Genomic DNA, 17,976 nt, shown 5'->3' on the forward strand with positions numbered 1-17,976 from the left:
TTCTTCTCACACTCTTCTTGACCACCCACAGGGAGAAGTTGCAGAAACAGATGGCCTGTCCTAGAGATCACCTGGTACTCAGAATTTCTTGTTTGGAACTGCATTTTACAGGGAAAAAAAAAAATAGTGAAACATGTGAAGCTCTGAAAACTCATGCAGAGGTCTCTCAAAATACCAGACAGTATAACTTTTAAAAACTATGAATCACTGTCTTGTACACCTGAAGCTTATATAATACTGTACATCAACTATACATCCAAAACATAAGCTTAAAACCAGACATGTTGTTTGCAGCACAATTTATTATGTGGTCATAGTACTCAGGCACACTAATGGATACTGACAAGTCCACTGTAACCTCTTAAGACAAAGCAACCCAAAAATAAAGCGTCAAAATGTGCAAAAGTAATAAATATCAAACTCTCTGATCTAAAATGTATAAATATAAAATATCAGTCATTTCTGGAAACATCTTAAGAAAATCCGGCAACCACGTGTCCATGGGTAAGTGTCTGGCGCGGAGGGCGCTAATCTTCAGAACGTATCACCTCAGATCCAGCACGATTATCTTTATGTCTTTCACCAATACATGTCTGCATACCTAGGAAAGAAATACTGGCTTTAGCTCATAATGTTTAACATGATTCTCTCTAGAGGAGGAGTATGAATTTCCTGATCTAAAAATGTTCCTAATTTTGAAAAATATTTCCAGTCAGAACAAACATAACCATATATACTCATTTTCAACAGCAAGAAAATATTCACAGAAGGTGCCAAGTAGCTTTCATGTTAAATAAATCCTAACTTCAAAATCATGTTTCTCTGATGTCTCAGACAGGGCAAAGCCAAGCAAACAGAAAAAGATGTATTCAGAGTTATACAAAGCTCATCAAAAAACAGGATTACAGTTTTCATTGAACTGTTATTAAAAACTAATATGGTCGTATCAAGCAGTAATAATTCAAGACACATTTAATCTCATTTTCTTTAATAATTGCTTGCTTTTGGGGACTCCAGAGAAAACTATAATTGCTTAAATATATATAGACACACATATATACAGTGATGGGAAGGAAACTTTATATGTAATCATGCTATAGAAATACTCTTTCCTTTGTAAATAAAATAATAACGACCAGACATCAGAAGGAAATACAAAGATTTTGATTAAGTTTTTGAGATAAGAAAACTCAAAACTAAGCAATAAAGGGTTTTATACTATATCATACTGCTACTATTTCCCTCTTAAAAAACAGAGGCTTATTTGTTTTATAACTGGAGATTTCTACCTCTTAATCTTCATCTGTTTCACCCTGCAAACCCCCTCCCCTCTGTCAACCACCCATTTGTTCTCTATATCTATTACTGTTTTGTTTCTGCTTTTCAGATTCCACATATAAGTGAAACCATATGGTATTTGTCTTTCTCTGTATGATTTATTTCACTTAGCATAATACCCTATAGATCATCCATATTGTTGCAAACGACAAGATTGACTGTATTTTTTTATGACTGAATAATATTTCACTGTGTGCGTGTGTGCGTGTATGTGTGTGTGTGTGTGTGTGTGTGTGTACATATACAACACCACATCTTTTTAAGCCACAGGGGTGTCATATACAGCATAAGGAATATGGTCAATAATATTGTAATAACTTAGTATGGGGACAGATGGTATTAGACTTACCGTGCTGATCATTTCATAAGGGATGAAAATGTTACTATATTGTACAACTGAAACTAACATATTATATCAGCTATATTTCAATTTTCAAAAAAAGGAAGGGGTGAAAAGTAAATACTGTGTACAGAAAATAATCAACATTGTCTATCTACTCACACTGAACAACCTGGGGTCCTTGGTGTGTGGATGAAAGCCCTTCTTTTTACAAGCGGAAACCTCAAGCATGCCAGCGTCAGTGAGCCTGAAGATCCCGGTGCTAAATTTTAGAGAAAAAAGGTACAAAAATTAAGGATCATCTGGGCTTTGCAGATGTTTTATTTGAATGGCACATGCATACATATTCCTCAAATGGAATGGAGAAAGAAACTACAAACTATAAACTTTACAGTTTTTAAAAAAAAAATCAATATTGTGCTGGCGGCCTAGAGGAAGACTGGAGAGACCAGTGCTAATGCCGAGTGCCTGAAGGATGGTAACGGGGCAGTGGGAGACCTCAGAGGAAAAGCCAAGACCCCATGGGAAGAAATTACAAGTGACGGATATTTCTATCCTCTATCTATCATGTATGCCGTCATACATAAAATGACCGGCATACTCATTTTACTGCACTTCACTCACAGCCCTTTAATGATAGTGCGTTTTTTTACAAATTGAAGGATTGTGGCAACTTTTCATTAAGCAAGTCTACTGGAGCCATTTGCCAACAGCATCTGCTCACTTCAAATCTCTCTGTCACATTTTGGTAATTCTCACAATACTTCAAATTTTTTCATTATTGTATTTGTTATGGAAAAGCATGATCAGTGATCTTTGCTGTTACTTTTCTGACTTGGTGAAGACTCAGATGATAGCATTTCTGAGTAATATGGTTTTTTAAAATTTAAGGTATGTACAGTTTTTTAGACATAATGCTGCTGCTGCTGCTGCTAAGTCTGCTGCTGCTGCTAAGTCAATTCAGTCGTGTCCGGCTCTGTGCAACCAGACCGTAGCCCACCAGGCTCCGCCGTACCTGGGATTCTCCAGGCAAGAACACTGGAGAGGGTTGCCATTTCCTTCTCCAATGCATGAAAGTGAAAAGTGAAAGGGAAGTCACTCAGTCTCGTCTGACCCTTCACGACCCCATGGACTGCAGTCTACCAGGCTCCTCCGTCCATGGGATTCTCCAGGCAAGAGTACTGGAGTGGGGTGCCATTGCCTTCTCCAAGCTATTGCACACTTAATAGACTTCAGTGTGAACCAAAGTTTTATGTGCACTGGGAAACCAAAACATTCATGTGACTTGCGTTAGTTGCTTTATCGTGGTGGTCTGGAACTGAATCTGCAGTATTTCTAAGGTATAACTCATATTTATACAGTCGCAGCAATATGTATTGAGTGCTGGCTATAGTTCCAGGCACCATGCTAAGCCCTTTACATAAACAATCATCTAGGTTCACCTTCACATTAATCTGTGATGGGCAGGTATCAGGGATCTGACAAGACTGAGGCTCACAGTGGTCACTAATCAAGCTGGGATTCCAATGGCTGACTCTTCTGCTCATAACTGTGCTGCAATAATCACTGTCCCCAAGACTTAAGATTTGGGAGATAATTAAGCTAAATCTGGAAATTTTCTTTCTTTTTTTATTGGCCACACTGTGTGGGAAGAGGATCTTAGTTCCCTGACCAGAGATCGAACTCATGCCCCCACGAATGGACGTGTGGAGTCCTAACCACTGGACCACCAGGGAATTCCCTGAGCTATACATCTTCTCACAAAAGAAATCATACAACAGAACTAAGATCCCAAATGGCAAACTGAAACAACATCTGGTTTATCCACTTCAAGGTCACATTAACTAAAGAAAGAATTCCATGGTAATTCTACCATGGAAAAGATCTTAAAAAGCAAAAGACCGCAGAGCTGCACATATTTGGAAGCCAGCAGGAACCAACCTCTTTTCCCTAAGGGCATGGTGTACCTGCTTAGCCAAGGGCTTCAGCCTGGTGTGTGGGCACACCTGAACCCAGCAGCCCCAGGTGAAACCCTACTTAAACCCTCTTGAGTTACACTCACTCTTTATGCTTTGGTGAACAGACGATGGCAATGGCCTCTGGCAACATGAGCTGATAGGAACAGTGAGTGTGGAGATCAACACTGGATAAGAATGCAGTTTGGGTTGGATGTGTCTATAAAAAGAAAAGAGGACAATCTTATTGAACAAGCAACAGATAAGTCTTAGCCAAAACCAGAGCCTATTCCAAGAAAAAACTCTAGCTGTTTGCTTTATATTTTTTACCACCATGAATCAAATAAGGGTTTTGAAAAATGTCTTACTGACATAATCCTTCCCTTCACACATCTATGGAATAACTAACTCTGAAAAGAGACTCTTGGGAGTGTTTATATACTTTCTGCTTACTGGGAAAGATAAAATTGGAGATTTGCCAGAGGCTTTAAATAGACCCTCATTTAATCATTGCAACTCATCTGGGAGATACTTATTACTAATATCTCAGTTTTATGTATAAAGATCCTGAGGTTCCTTTAAGTAACTTGCCTGCAAGGAACAGAACCTCAACTGCAAGATACTTAAGATATGAAACTGTGGACACAGAAGGAAAATTCTTGCTAAATATATCCCACTATGCTGGTGTCCTTTCATGGATCTCTGCCCCCTACAATAAGAGAAAGGAATTCTCAGAGCTGTTGAAGATGTTTGGCGCCCATCTTGCATGATGAGAGGAAAGGGGAGACTATAAATTAAAAGAACTATCTTTTAGGTTTTGGCTATATACGGAAGTGTTTATGAGAGGCAAATCAGAAGTCTATATTTGACCATGAAAAATGCATGCATTCATAATGATTTTTAAATTCACAATAAACTCCAACCACTTTCGAAAAGGAATGTGACCACTTAAATCATGAATCCAAGGCTGTATTCATGCGGGGTCCCGGCTTCCTCACTTACTAGTTGTATGACACTGAAAAAATTCTTTAACATCCTCAAACCTATGTCATCAGTTGTAAAATAACAATAATAATAATTTTCTTCATGGGATTACTATGAAAAGTAAATGAGACAACCAATGTAAAATTCATAGAACAGTGCCCAGTACACAGAAAGCTGTCAAAATCCTTAGCTGTTATGATTGCTCTTATTGCCGTTATTGTTATTTTAACATTGTTATTAAATACTTCTCTATAAAGCAAGCAAAATAAAAGGTGGTTCTTTCTCAGTCTTTGGTGAGATGACTTGTTCCTACCCCAGGCCCAGTGTGAGACTGGATGGAAAAATGTTTACCAAATAGGGAAAACACGGATAGCAAAAGTACCATGTCATCACCAATAACAATTGCTTCAATATTCTGGGTCCCTAGAAGAAAATGTGTTGAGAAATTCACTGACATATGAAGTCCATTATTATGTCCCTATTTTATGGAAGAAAAGCTGATGCTGAGATTGCTTAAATCACTTGCCAACATTCCTACAGTGAATTCTTAGCAGAGCTGATATTTAAACTCACGTCTTCTGATTTATAAGCCCTGTCCCGCTTCTATGGTGGCTTGGTAAATGCTGGAACACAAATTTTTGGTCCCATTCCGTGGCTATATACACAACGGCACAAGTATCTGTGGCCTGTAGGGGAGGTATTTATACAATGGAGTGTATGGTCCCTATTTAACAAGTACAAACATTGTTTAAAAGAAACATTTTCAGAAAAATTTCTTAATCTACTTTAGACCCACAGCCAATGGAAAAGGAATATTAATAATTGTCTAATCACATTAGACAGATAAAAATCTGCCTAGGCCTCCATTAGACTACATAAAATCATTAAGACAAGCCAACCTGACTTCCAAAAGTTCTTCTTTTAACTTGGAATGGTAGTAAAAAAAGGATATTTATAATAGCCCTCTCCAAATCCAGATTTGACAGATTTAGACATTGCCTCACATTGAAGAAAATGCTTTAATATGATGGCATTTATTACACTTGGAAAAATTAAAAACAATAAATTATTTCGATTAAGCTGAAATTCCTCCAGGAGGAAAAAAGCCTTACACACACACACACATGCACACACACACACAAACCAACAACAACCTAAAACCCAAAAGGTCGAACATACATGGATCCACCCCAGAGTGAGGAGATCATGTTGATCCTGAACACTGAATAATTCTTCTACATTCTCCACGTCACAATAGTCTGGTCCCGCGGACTGCTTGGGCACTATTAAGTGGGTAATAGTAAATTCATTATGTGTCTGAAAAACAAAGAGCATAGAGAATAATAAACACCTGAGAGGAAAAAAAAAAAAGCCTGAGTAGGAAGTGTAATGTTTTAATAAGACTAGAAAGTACCCACCACTTACATCATCCTCTTCCTACCCACATCACAATTCAAAAACAAAGGCCCAGACTTGAAAACGGATCATTTACCAAAAACTTTGAGAGTCAACTGTTTGGCGCTTGAAACCCATTTTCACAACAGAAAAATGTATCATAAATAGGAATCCGTATCTTGGGCTGATCCCTGGGAGTTTAGATAGTAAGTAAAATGCTGCATTAGAACTGCCATAGAAAAATCAGAATAAAATAGCAGCAGGTTTCTCTGGAAGGGGAGATGGCCATTAAACAATTCTGGGGTTTTACTGAAGGACAATTTCTAATGGTTTGTGAAGGTTGATGGTCTTATTATTTAATTTCATTTGAAGACTCACGACTTTCTTCTACTATTGGGGGTAGGGATTCACGAGGATTTTCTATAATTAAGACACTGTTTTGGACAGGCAATTAGATAAAGGGGAAAGAAAAAAATCTTTTATCCCTTTGTTGCTGTTCAGTCATTAAATTACGTCTGACTCTTTGCGACCCCATGGACTGTGGCACGCCAGGCCTTCCTATCCTTCACTATCTCTCACAGTTTGCTCAAACTCATGTCCACTGAGTCAGTGATGCCATCCAAACATCTCTTCCTCTGTGACCCCCTTTCCCTCCTTTATCCCCTTAGGTAAAAGATAAAGAGTTGAAAGGAAGAGGGTTGTAGTGATAGGATCCTCAGATAAGAGATGTTTGTGCAGTGAGGAGCTATCCCTCCGACAGCACCACCCTGTCTCTGCTCTCAGGATGCCTCTGCAAACTGGGCACTATTCCTTTGGCCTTGATTATAACACTTCCCTCCACCCCAGCCCCTCCTTTCATGGCTAACTTTATGTATTCTAAACATATGTAATGTAAACATTACCTTTCAAGGGAAGCCCTTCTTTTTTTTTTTAATTTTAAAAATCACTTATTTATTTTAATTTGGCTTCACTGGGTCTTAGTTGCTGCATGTGGGATCTAGCTCCTTGTCCAGGGATCGAACCCAGGCCCCCTGCATTGGGAGTGCAGAGTCTTAGCCACTGGACCACCAGGGACGTCCCAAGGGAAGCCCTTCTTGACCCTCTCCCATACACCTTCCCAGGATACCCTACACTTCCACTGAGAGCACCCAGCTCCATTTATAATTAATCATCTGTCTGGTTCTTTACAAGCATCATATAGGTATCACGTGGCAAGACTGTGGCTATTGCAGGCTTCTGAATGCCAACATCTAGGGCAGGGCCTGTGAATATTTGTTTGATGAAGGGATGAAGGAAGAATGAATGAATCAATCAAACTAAGTACAACATGTGGTCTTGGGGAAGACAAATCCATATCATACTGCCCCCCTGCAGGGCAAAGAAGGTGGGCTGTGGGGAGGAAATGACAGGTTATTCTGTGCTTATCTTCTCTGCTTCCTCTGAGGAAACCTCGATAACGCAACACTGGAATACAGTAGGAGAATATGTGTTGAATGAAAGTGAAAGTGAAGTCGCTCAGTCGTGCTACCCCCCAGGCTGCTCCATCCATGGGATTTTCCAGGCAAGAGTACTGGAGTGGGTTGCCATTTTCTTCTCCAGGGGATCTTCCTGACTCAGGGACTGAACCCGGGTCTCCCGCATTGCAGGTGGACGCTTTGCCCTCTAAGCCACCAGAGAATGAAACATACCATTAAATAACAGTCCTCAAGTAAATGTTTAGGAATGAAAATGTGCCTGAATTCAGAAATATAAACTGATACCCCAAAGACAGTATATTTTTCTTGAAGCAGAAAAATATACGCATCTTCTCTCTTTTATCTCCTTCTAGTTTGACATTGTCTTTCATCACTTATTTCTGATAAAATCTTCCATACTTAAACATGACCGGTGCTATGTGATTCCGGTTTGCTGAAGCTATTGCTTTAAAGAAAACAACACCACCCTAGCTTTATTCATCACATATCTGAAAAAGGGTGGCAAGATTATCACTGCCACAGATACAAGCAAGTTGAGTTAATTATAGGAATGCATGCAAAACTAACAATTACAAGGGAAATCTGATTTAGAAAACTAGACAGTTCTGGAAATCTGAAAACCCCCCTTTTTCTAAACACTTAATTTACAGTGTGATTAGTTCTTTACAACAAACTTTATAGCCTCCTGAGATTTTGCAATCTATTTTCTAGAAGGATAATTCCATTAATGACAGTATTTTTATCACGTTAGTCTATATACAGGTAATTTCATAATGACACTGAGGATGTTTCTGTTCTGCTCAACTCATCACGAGAAAGCCAGTTTTCCTGACAGTATCCTGTGCAGAGAAGACATGAACACAGTCCATACCAGCTTCCCACAGAGTATTCCACAGGTTTCTATTCCTCTCACTGTATTGGATTCTGCCAGCAGCAGAAATCTGTGGCAAAGATCTCTTGATAAAACGACGCATCTCAGTCCTTCAACCACTAAATCTAAGAAACAGAAAAGGGAGAAAAAGCTAAAAAAACAAACCTTACATCCCCTCCCTCAAGTGACTACAGGTAAATATAAATTCTAAAAATGAAATGATCTGGTGCTCCCCTTCTGCATTTTATTTTAAAACTTATAAAAGTGAACAGTGACCAGAGGGAAGGTAGAATTACCCTTTGCATACAGATTATTTATATGTAAGTGGGAAAAAGGTACAAGCGCTTGTACATCTTGGGGTCTTGGATCAACTGTTCACATGCGTGTGTGCTGTTTTCACTTGGCACAAAGCGAAGAGGCTGCAGACGACACATCTCGTATTCTGTAAGCCTTAGGATATTCTTTTTTCGTGTTTGCCACGTGTTGCTTATATCTTATGGAAGTTGGTCATCATTAAGTAATAGCACCATGTTTTCAGAAATAGCTGGCAGTAGAGTAATTTATAGCATGACTGCTTATCATAAGTCTTTCCAAATAAAAAGAAATACAAACTCCATCTGACAGCGTTTGCTGGGAAATTTTCCCACTTGGTTCTGGAAACCTGCCAGCACTGATGTAACAGTCCCAAGCAGCACTAATTCTTGGCAGAGACACATAATCCATTGGGAGGTTAACCACCCATGTGTGCGGATCCTCCTGGGCCACGGAAATGCTAAATATTTACATTTAATGACTGAGCAAAGTTCTGGACAAACAAGTTTGCCAGCATCTTCTTTCTTCTCCAGTGTTAAGTGTTTACCTTTTAGGATTTATGTTTCTTGATTAAAATACATGAATGAAAAAAACGCTCATAATTTTTCTCTTCTAAAATATCTGTACCATGATCAAATATAATCTTGTTTATTATGCAGTCTCTGCTCTGCTGCTGCTGCTGCTGCTAAGTCGCTTCAGTCTCGTCCAACTCTGTGCGACCCCATAGACGGCAGCCCACCAGGCTCCCCCGTCCCTGGGATTCTCCAGGCGAGAACACTGGAGTGGGTTGCCATTTCCTTCTCCAAGGCATGAAAGTGAAAAGTGAAAGTGAAGTCGTTCAGTCGTGTCTGACTCTTCGTGACCCCATGGACTGCAGCCTTCCAGGCTCGTCCACCCATGGGATTTTCCAGGCAAGAGTGCTGGAGTGGGCTGCCATTGCCTTCTCTGAGTCTCTGCTCTATCAAGGGGCAAATCACATTTCCTGAACGTTAAGGTTACATATAGCAAAACGCAGATGACACAGTCATTCACACCACATCATACAGGGGAACTACCACGGCTCATCATACAATGAGTAGACCCTGCCCAGATGCAACAGGAATACGGTTCCATAGCAAACAGACTTGTGGACACAGTGAGGGGAAGGAGAGGATGGGACAGATTGAGACAGTGGCACTGAAACATATACATTACTGTATATAAAATTAGACAGCCAGTGGAAGTTTGCTGTATGACTCACAGAGCTCAAATTTGGTGCTCTGTGACAACCAAGAGGGGTGGGATGGGCTGGGAGGTGGGGAAGCGGGGCTCAAGAAGGGGGCACATATGTATACCGATGGCTGATTCATTGATGTATGGCAGAAACCAACACAATACTGTAAAGCAATTATCCTCCAATTAAAAATAAATAAATTAAAAAAAAAATGAAAAGCAAACCAAAAAAGAGGTGATTGCATGTCTTGTGGGCATGTATCACTTACTCTGAACAGCACTTAGACTGGCAGCTGGCTTTAAGGCCCTGTTGACGGGAGGTGAGTGGCCAGCATAACTGGTTGCATCACTTTTACTAGACTGATCTGCAAGTACGTTCAGCAAGGAACTGTTCTGGTGTGTGGAAAAGCAGGACAAAGCGCTGCCATCGATCTGCTCTGACAGTGCCGGCGTTTCCTGGCTTCGCAGCTGACTCCGGGCTAATTCCTGCTTCTTGAGCTGATCTTCAAAAATCGAAAACTGCTCTGACTCCAGCTGCTGCTGGCGCATCTGGGCGATCCTCTTCCTTTCCGCCTCAATCAACCTCTGATGCTCCAGTTTTTTGAGGATTTCAGCTTTGTATTTGTTCTAGAAAATGTGGTTGCCACAGGAAAAGGTTAGTTTCCAGGCCAAAAAAGCAGATGCTTTCAATCTTCCAGCAGACACAGCTAGATACTCCCACATGCCTACAGAGACACTCCTGAGACCACCAGAGAAATATATAACATAGTGGCAAAAGCCCCTTAATCTGATTTCAGGAGCAGTTTGGAATCCACTCATAATTTACCAGAGATGAGCCAGGATAATCAAGTTCCCTCCATCCTCCTGTGCTTTTAAATACTAGAAAATCAAAGTCAGGACTGTCTGCATAGCCTGGCTGATCAGACTGTTTCACAGAATGGTCATATTACCCTAGACTGCACTGCCCAGTATAGTAGCTACTAGCTAGATGTGACTACTGAAATTTAATTAAAATGAAATGAAATCCGAAAATCAATCCCCCAGTCTCACTAGCCATGTGTTAAGTACCACGGGTTAGTGGCTCCCATATCAGACAGCACCAGAGAGAACGCTGCCATCATCATTGAAAGCTCTTGGGGATAGTACCACACCCTTGAACCTTTTTGCATCTGACTCTTGAAGTCCCAGTGCTGGGACTTCATGGAGAAGGGGATATCCCTAAAAAGTGGTTCTCAGAATGGGGTCATCATCTCTATCAGAACAAACTAATCGGAGCTTTGTTAAAAATGATGATTCCCAAACTCCCCAGCCTTAACAAAAATATCTAGGCTTTATTAGGTCAGAGAATTAATCTTTAAGAAGCTTCCCAAATAATTCTGTTGAAAACTAAACTTTGGGAGCTACCAGGAGGCAGGGGCGAGGTGGGGGACACAGTTTAAAGCAGTACTTTATGTCCACGAATCCCCTGGGTCTTGTTACAGGGCAGACTGGCATTCAGCGGGTCTGGGGTGGGGCCAGAGAATCTGCATTCTAACAGACTGCAGGTGACGTGAGTGTTGCCTGCACCAAAGGCTTATTGCCATGCCTATATCTCCCAGACATAAAGGCTACCATGCTATCCCCCCAAATATTTCTACCTGTCATATACTTGGGATCCTATTGTGGACTATGAAGTAATTGGTATCACTAACAGCAGACTACAACTGCTGATGCTGCTCCTCCCAGAGAGCAGAGGGGACTAGCGTTCACACCGCTGAGTAGGGAAGGGAACTCAGGCTTTGCTCCCCCTTCCTGTTGTCCTGTCTGGGCCGCCAAAATTACTTTAATCTTTCGAGTGTGTGTGCTTGCTAAGTCACTTCAGTCGTGTCTGATTCTTTGCGACTCTATGGACTGCAGCCCATCAGGCCCCTCTGTCCATAGGGATTTTCCAAGCAGGAATACTGGAGTAGGTTGCCATGCCCTCCTCCAGGGGAATCTTCCTGACCAAGGTCAGGCAGGGTCTTTACCGCTGTAACCCCTTCCCAGGGGCCACCTGGGAAGCCCCAATCTTTCACAGTTCAAATCAAATGATCACTATCCACCCTGGAGGGAATCTTCTGATTTCAACCTTCCTTCTGTTACTCAGTGCACACGGCTCACTCAAACCTACTTCCAGCGACACCAAAGGAAGTAAACAAGGCCTGTGACCATGTTCAGCGGAGAGACTGGACTGAACTGAGAATCAGTAATAGTGAAACTTTCAAAGCACATAAACACACAGTCAAACAAAACAGCAAAACAGAAGCTGTAAACCTTAAGAGTTCAAGTGCTGACCTGGAATATCTTATAGACTGATCGGTCAGTTTCATCACTCAATGCCCTTTGATCTCAGACATAATTTTTCTTTTCACTCTCTATTTAGTAAGAATCCAGAAGTCATCATCCTTTGATGATACGATTACATTTCACTCATATGGCTAGATATTATTCTATGTTATTATAGTAATTATAATATTTAAGAATATAATAACATAACATTAAAATATTTAAGAATCGAATTAGATACCTCAGAAACTATATACTATTCTCCCTACCTCTCTTACTGACTCCTTTCATCGCTAAAGAGCAGCCATCTGGTTCAAGATTACACTGGCAAGAGTTGGTCAAAGAGCTCTAAATTTATTCTTTTTTTCCCCCAACTTTAAACTTTTAATTTTGTATTGGGGTATAGCCAACTGACAATGTTGTGGCAGCCTCAGGTAAACAGTGAAAGAACACTCTGGTTAAATTACTGTAGAAAGTCTATTTTCTAATGCTTCACTTTATTAGATCTTGTTGGGAAATAAAAATTACCACATCTTTGGTGCAAGTGCTTAACCTGGACATCAACATCAACTTTTTAATGTGTTTTCCATCACTGTTTCTTTAATTTCAACTCAAATGCATATGACGTTTGAAAAACTCATGAAAATAAAATTCAAAAAAATATTTGCACAGAAAACAATTCATGAAATAAAGGCACCGATTGAACTTACTTTGCTTTGCAAATATTCTTGGTATTCTACGTTATATTTCTTTAAAAGGTCCTTTTTCAATTCATCTGTCCTTGGGAATGCAATCTCCTTCAGTTTCTTTTAAAAATATATATATATATACACATTGATTAGTAGAATTTTCAGTATAGTCTTTCAGATCATCAGCTGAGAAAGAAAAACAACTGGTATGTGTATTAGAAATCAAGACACAAGTAACCAAACAGGAAGGTGGAAAAATCAGTATTTTCTAGGGCTCCAAAATACAACTTTTCAGCAGAGAAGAGAAGAAATTATCCCCTTTGTAAGACCTTTATTGACTCCACTGGTTAGGTAAGCATTTTGTATAGGTAGTGGACTTGCAACTGCACATCCCATGGTATGTAAATTATATGGCATCATAGTTAAAAGGGACATTGGAGAACACGGTAAGTAGAGATCCCTAGGCTTAACAGCCTGTAAAAAGCAGTTGAGGCACCTTTTATAAAAATACAGATTCCCAGGCCTAACCCCAGATTTACTGAATCAACATATTCAGAGAAAGGATTGGGATCTGTATCTCAAACAACTTCTCAGTGATTCTTGATGGCATGAAAATACCGTTCAAGTACCCACCCCAGCCTTAGTACAGATGAGGAAACAAAGGCTCAGAGACATCAAAAGGCTTGTCAGTGTCATACAACTGACTTGTGGCCTCCTTATGACTAAAACCCCAAACTCCTAACTCTAGCTAAGCTCTTCCATTAAAATTTCTGTGCTCTTAATCTTTCGTCATCCATCGATCCATTTATTCAATGAGCATAAACAGAAAATGTATATGCTTTTGGAGAATTTTTTTTCTCTATAAGTGAAAATAAGAATAATCTTAGAGTGGGCTTCCCTCGTAGCTCAGTCGGTAAATTATCTGCCTGCAATGCAGGAGACCCGAGTTCAATCCCTGGGCCGGGAAGATTCCCTGGAGAAGGAAATGGCAACCCACTCCAGTATTCTTGCCTATAAAATCCCATGGACAGAGGAGCCTGGCAGGCTGCAGTCCATGGGGTTGTAAGAGTCGGACATGACTTAGCAAGTAAACCACCACCACCAAGTTAGAATAAAAGAGTCATCTTGGCAGCATAACACCTTGGTTTCCATCCAGAACTTTCTAACATTAAATGAACAAGAGAACTGAAGGGAAATGTTACATGAAGGCTGGATAAGGAATGACCCCTCAGACAGTGTACAGAAATTAACAATGTAGATGACCATTTGTGTTCTACTTATAGGCACCCTCAGGCCTGACATAACTGGTTGTTGTAGTTTAGTTGCCAAGTGGTGTCTGACTCTTTGTGACACCATGGAGTGTAGCCCACCATGCTCCTCTGTCCATGGGATTTCCCAGGCAAGAATACTGGAGTAGGTTGCCATTTCCCTATCCAGGGGATCTTCCTGACCCAAGGATCCAATCCACATCTCCTGCATTGCAGGTGGATTCATGACTGAGCCACAAGGGAAGCCCGACATAACTGGCTAAGAGAGTTTTATCCCATTATGTGGTAAAATACTTTTGGAGAGTAATTTCAAATTTCATGTTGTGATCGACTTTGTGTACATTACCTCCATCATATAAAATCAACCCAAACTACTTAAGACAAATAAATGGAAAACATTGCTTAAATGTTATCTGAGAGGATATATTCTCAGCTAAAGATATTTGAAACTATATATGTAGCAAACATTGATGCTAAATAAATACATTTCAATAGCCTTCCTTTTCCTTTGGAATATTTCAGGTCACTCACTAAAGTCTTCATTGTCTAAGAGGTGAGTACTATAAGAAGAAAATGACTAGAACTTTGTGGCTGCCTTGATAATCAACACCGATTTTCAAACAGGTATTGAGTTGAGAATTGTATGGAATAACCAAAACCCGCCAAAATGATTGTCTTAAATAAGTATGGGGAAACAGACAACTATTCTCTCAATCTCTGAGAGGAATCATAAAATAATTCCTTCTTCATATCTTAAGATCAAGTGCATTCTTGATTTTTTTATTTTCTTCTCCAAATTTTAAGTAGACATCCCACAGTAATGATGACTAAAGGTCTAAGAAGAGATTGAAATATCGTAGCTAATGGAATGAATTTTTTTTTTTTTTGTACTGAAACTCTAGAGAGGATTAGACAGAGGAGGAAGGAAAAGGGATGAATCAATAATGGATACTTGGGGAACTTGAACCTTCAGAGAGAGTTGATCACTTAATACCTTCATAATATCTTGCTTTTCGGGTACTGCACATTGCTGGTAATCTCGATGGTTGGGAAGCTTTTCTACAAATAAACTGGAGAAAGAGAAAACACATCCTTAGAGTTATAGGACAGAAAAAGCTCAGTGACGGTTTCTAATATAAGATGAACCTCCTTTTCAAAAGGACATGGTTAATAACATTATTTATGTGTGCTCAGTCCTGTCCAACTCTTTCTGACCCTATGGACTGTAGTCTGCCAGGCTCTTCCTTCATGGGATTTTTCCAGGCAAGAATACTGGAGTGGGTTGCCATTTTCCTTCTTATTTAATCTATATTCTTTCCATCCGCCATCAAAGGTTGGTATAAATATGATTCTGGCATTACAGAGGAGTTAAGCTCGGCAAACTAAGCACTGAGGTTAAGAGGGGTAAAGTCAGGATGCTCCTCGACAGATCACATCACTTTAGTTTTTCTCAGGTCTTGGGCACGTAACCCCACTAGAGCACCATTCTACTTGAGTGTAGTGGTGGCAACACTGAGTACCACATGAAAACGTAAGAGTCCGGAAAGACGGATAAAAACACCTTCAACAGAAACAGACTCAAAGGGCCCCTGATGAATCAGCAGTGCCATGGTGTGAAAGTCACTCAGTCGTGTCCAACTCTTTGTAACCCCATGGAATAGTCCATGGAATTCTCCAGGCCAGTATACTGGAGTGGTAGCTGTTCCCTTCTCCAGGGGATCTTCCCAACCCAGGGATTGAACCCAGGTTTCCCACATTGCAGGAGGATTCTTTACCAGCTGAGCCACCAGGGAAGCCCAACGTGGTATATATATGTGTATTAAAAACTCGTATATGAAAATTCATAACTCAGATAAATGTCAGCCAGAATCCTTAACGGAATCTCACACGCTAGTAAAGTAATGCTCAAAATTCTCCAAGCCAGGCTTCAGCAATATGTGAACTGTGAACTTCCAGATGTTCAAGCTGGTTTTAGAAAAGGCAGAGGAACCAGAGATCAAATTGCCAACATCAGATGGATCATGGAAAAAGCAAGACAGTTCCAGAAAAACATCTATTTCCGCTTTATTGACTATGCCAAAGCCTTTGACTGTGTGGGTCACAATCAACTGTGGAAGATCCTGAAAGAGATGGGAATAGCAGACCACCTGACCTGCCTCTTGAGAAGCCTATATGCAGGTCAGGAAGCAACAGTTAGAACTGGACATGGAACAACAGACTGGTTCCAAATAGGAAAAGGAGTACGTCAAGGCTATATATTGTCACCCTGCTTATTTAACTTCTATGCAGAGTACATCATGAGAAACTCTGGGCTGGAAGAAGCACAAGCTGGAACCAAGATTGCTGGGAGAAATATCAATAACCTCAGATATGCAAATGACACCACCCTTATGGCAGAAAGTGAAGAGGAAATCAAAAGCCTCTTGATGAAAGTGAAAGAGGAGAGTGAAAAAGCTGGCTTAAAGCTCAACATTCAGAAAAAGAAGATCACGGCATCTGGTCCCATCACTTCATGGGAAATAGATAGGGGAACAGTGGAAACAGTGTCAGACTTTATTTTTCTGGGCTTCAAAATCACTGCTGATGGTGATTGCAGCCATGAAATTAAAAGACACTTACTCCTTGGAAGGAAAGTTATGACCAACCTAGATAGCATATTCAAAAGCAGAGACATTACTTTGCCAACAAAGGTCCGTCTAGTCAAGGCTATGGTTTTTCCATTGGTCATGTATGGACGTGAGAGTTGGACTGTGAAGAAAGCTGAGCGCCGAAGAATTGATGCTTTTGAACTGTGGTGTTGGAGAAGATTCTTGAGAGTCCCTTGGACTGCAAGGAGATCCAACCAGTCCATCCTAAAGGAGATCAGTCCTGGGTGTTCATTGGAAGGACTGATGCTAAAGCTGAAACTCCAGTACTTTGGCCACGTCACGTGAAGAGTTGACTCATTGGAAAAGACCCTGATGCTGGGAGAGACTGGGGGCAGGAGGAGAAGGGGACGACAGAGGATGAGATGGCTGGATGGCATCATGAACTCGATGGACATGAGTTTGAGTGAACTCTCAGAGTTGGTGATGGACAGAGAGGCCTGGCATGCTGCAGTTCATGGGGTCACAAAGTGTCGGACATGACTGAGCAACTGAACTGAACTGAATTAATAGTTAATTATTTTTCATCACCTTTTCAGGAACAAGGGACAGTAAAAATGAAGGGAAATTCTTACAGCAAACCAGGTTCATTGTTTCCAGGTAAAGTTAAGATTTTGCTTCCACAAGGGCATGAAATTCTGTTTCTTTTTTTCCTCTTACTGATGTATCCTCGGCCTGTAGAATAGTGTCCATCTCATCATAATAAATGCCCATAAATATTTGTTAAATCAACGAATGGTCCTTAAAGCAAATACTAGTTTTGATTAACATAGTAGCACATTCTTCCTTCCTCTGACATTGTTTAATTATTGATTCACCACAGACATGTTTCAATTAACTACTTAGTGTTTTTATTGGCTGAAAGAGACCACTTTGCATACCATACTAATTGCCTTTAATTTCACCCATGGTAGAATCATGGATGCAGCATTTAAAACAGTTGATCTTGGACTTCCCTGGTGGTGCAGTGGATAAGAATCTTCGTGCCAACACCGAGGACACAGGTTTGATTCCTGGTCCGAGAAGACCCCACATGCCGAGGAGCAACTAAGCCCGTGTGCCACAACTTCTAAGCTAGGGCTTTATGGCCAGAGAGTGGCAACTACTGAAGCCCCTGTGCTTACAGCCTGTGCTCCACAACAAGAGCAGCCCCCCGGCACCACAGCTAGAGAGTAGCCCCCAGTGGCT

The 17,976-nt window shown here is 40.6% G+C and overlaps 1 protein-coding gene across 5 annotated transcripts in view; it reads right to left on the reverse strand.

The window, feature by feature from the left end:
• Positions 1–290: 290 nt before the first annotated feature.
• The window catches only part of STAMBPL1 (STAM binding protein like 1), a 53,166-nt gene continuing 35,480 nt past the window's right edge, over positions 291–17,976 (reverse strand). For all 5 annotated transcript variants that reach the window (XM_070363491.1, XM_070363495.1, XM_005897712.2 and 2 more), the window contains exons 4-11: positions 15,138–15,213; positions 12,897–12,992; positions 10,152–10,509; positions 8,359–8,483; positions 5,797–5,934; positions 3,741–3,853; positions 1,841–1,940; positions 291–601 (exon numbers count right to left, since the gene is read on the reverse strand). In XM_070363491.1, coding sequence (XP_070219592.1) covers positions 545–601; positions 1,841–1,940; positions 3,741–3,853; positions 5,797–5,934; positions 8,359–8,483; positions 10,152–10,509; positions 12,897–12,992; positions 15,138–15,213 — 1,063 coding nt within the window. In that variant the 3' untranslated portion in view covers positions 291–544. The remainder of the gene's footprint in view (positions 602–1,840; positions 1,941–3,740; positions 3,854–5,796; positions 5,935–8,358; positions 8,484–10,151; positions 10,510–12,896; positions 12,993–15,137; positions 15,214–17,976) is intronic.

This window comes from Bos mutus, chromosome 26 (assembly GCF_027580195.1).
Source record: "Bos mutus isolate GX-2022 chromosome 26, NWIPB_WYAK_1.1, whole genome shotgun sequence".
Classification (NCBI taxonomy): domain Eukaryota; kingdom Metazoa; phylum Chordata; class Mammalia; order Artiodactyla; family Bovidae; genus Bos; species Bos mutus.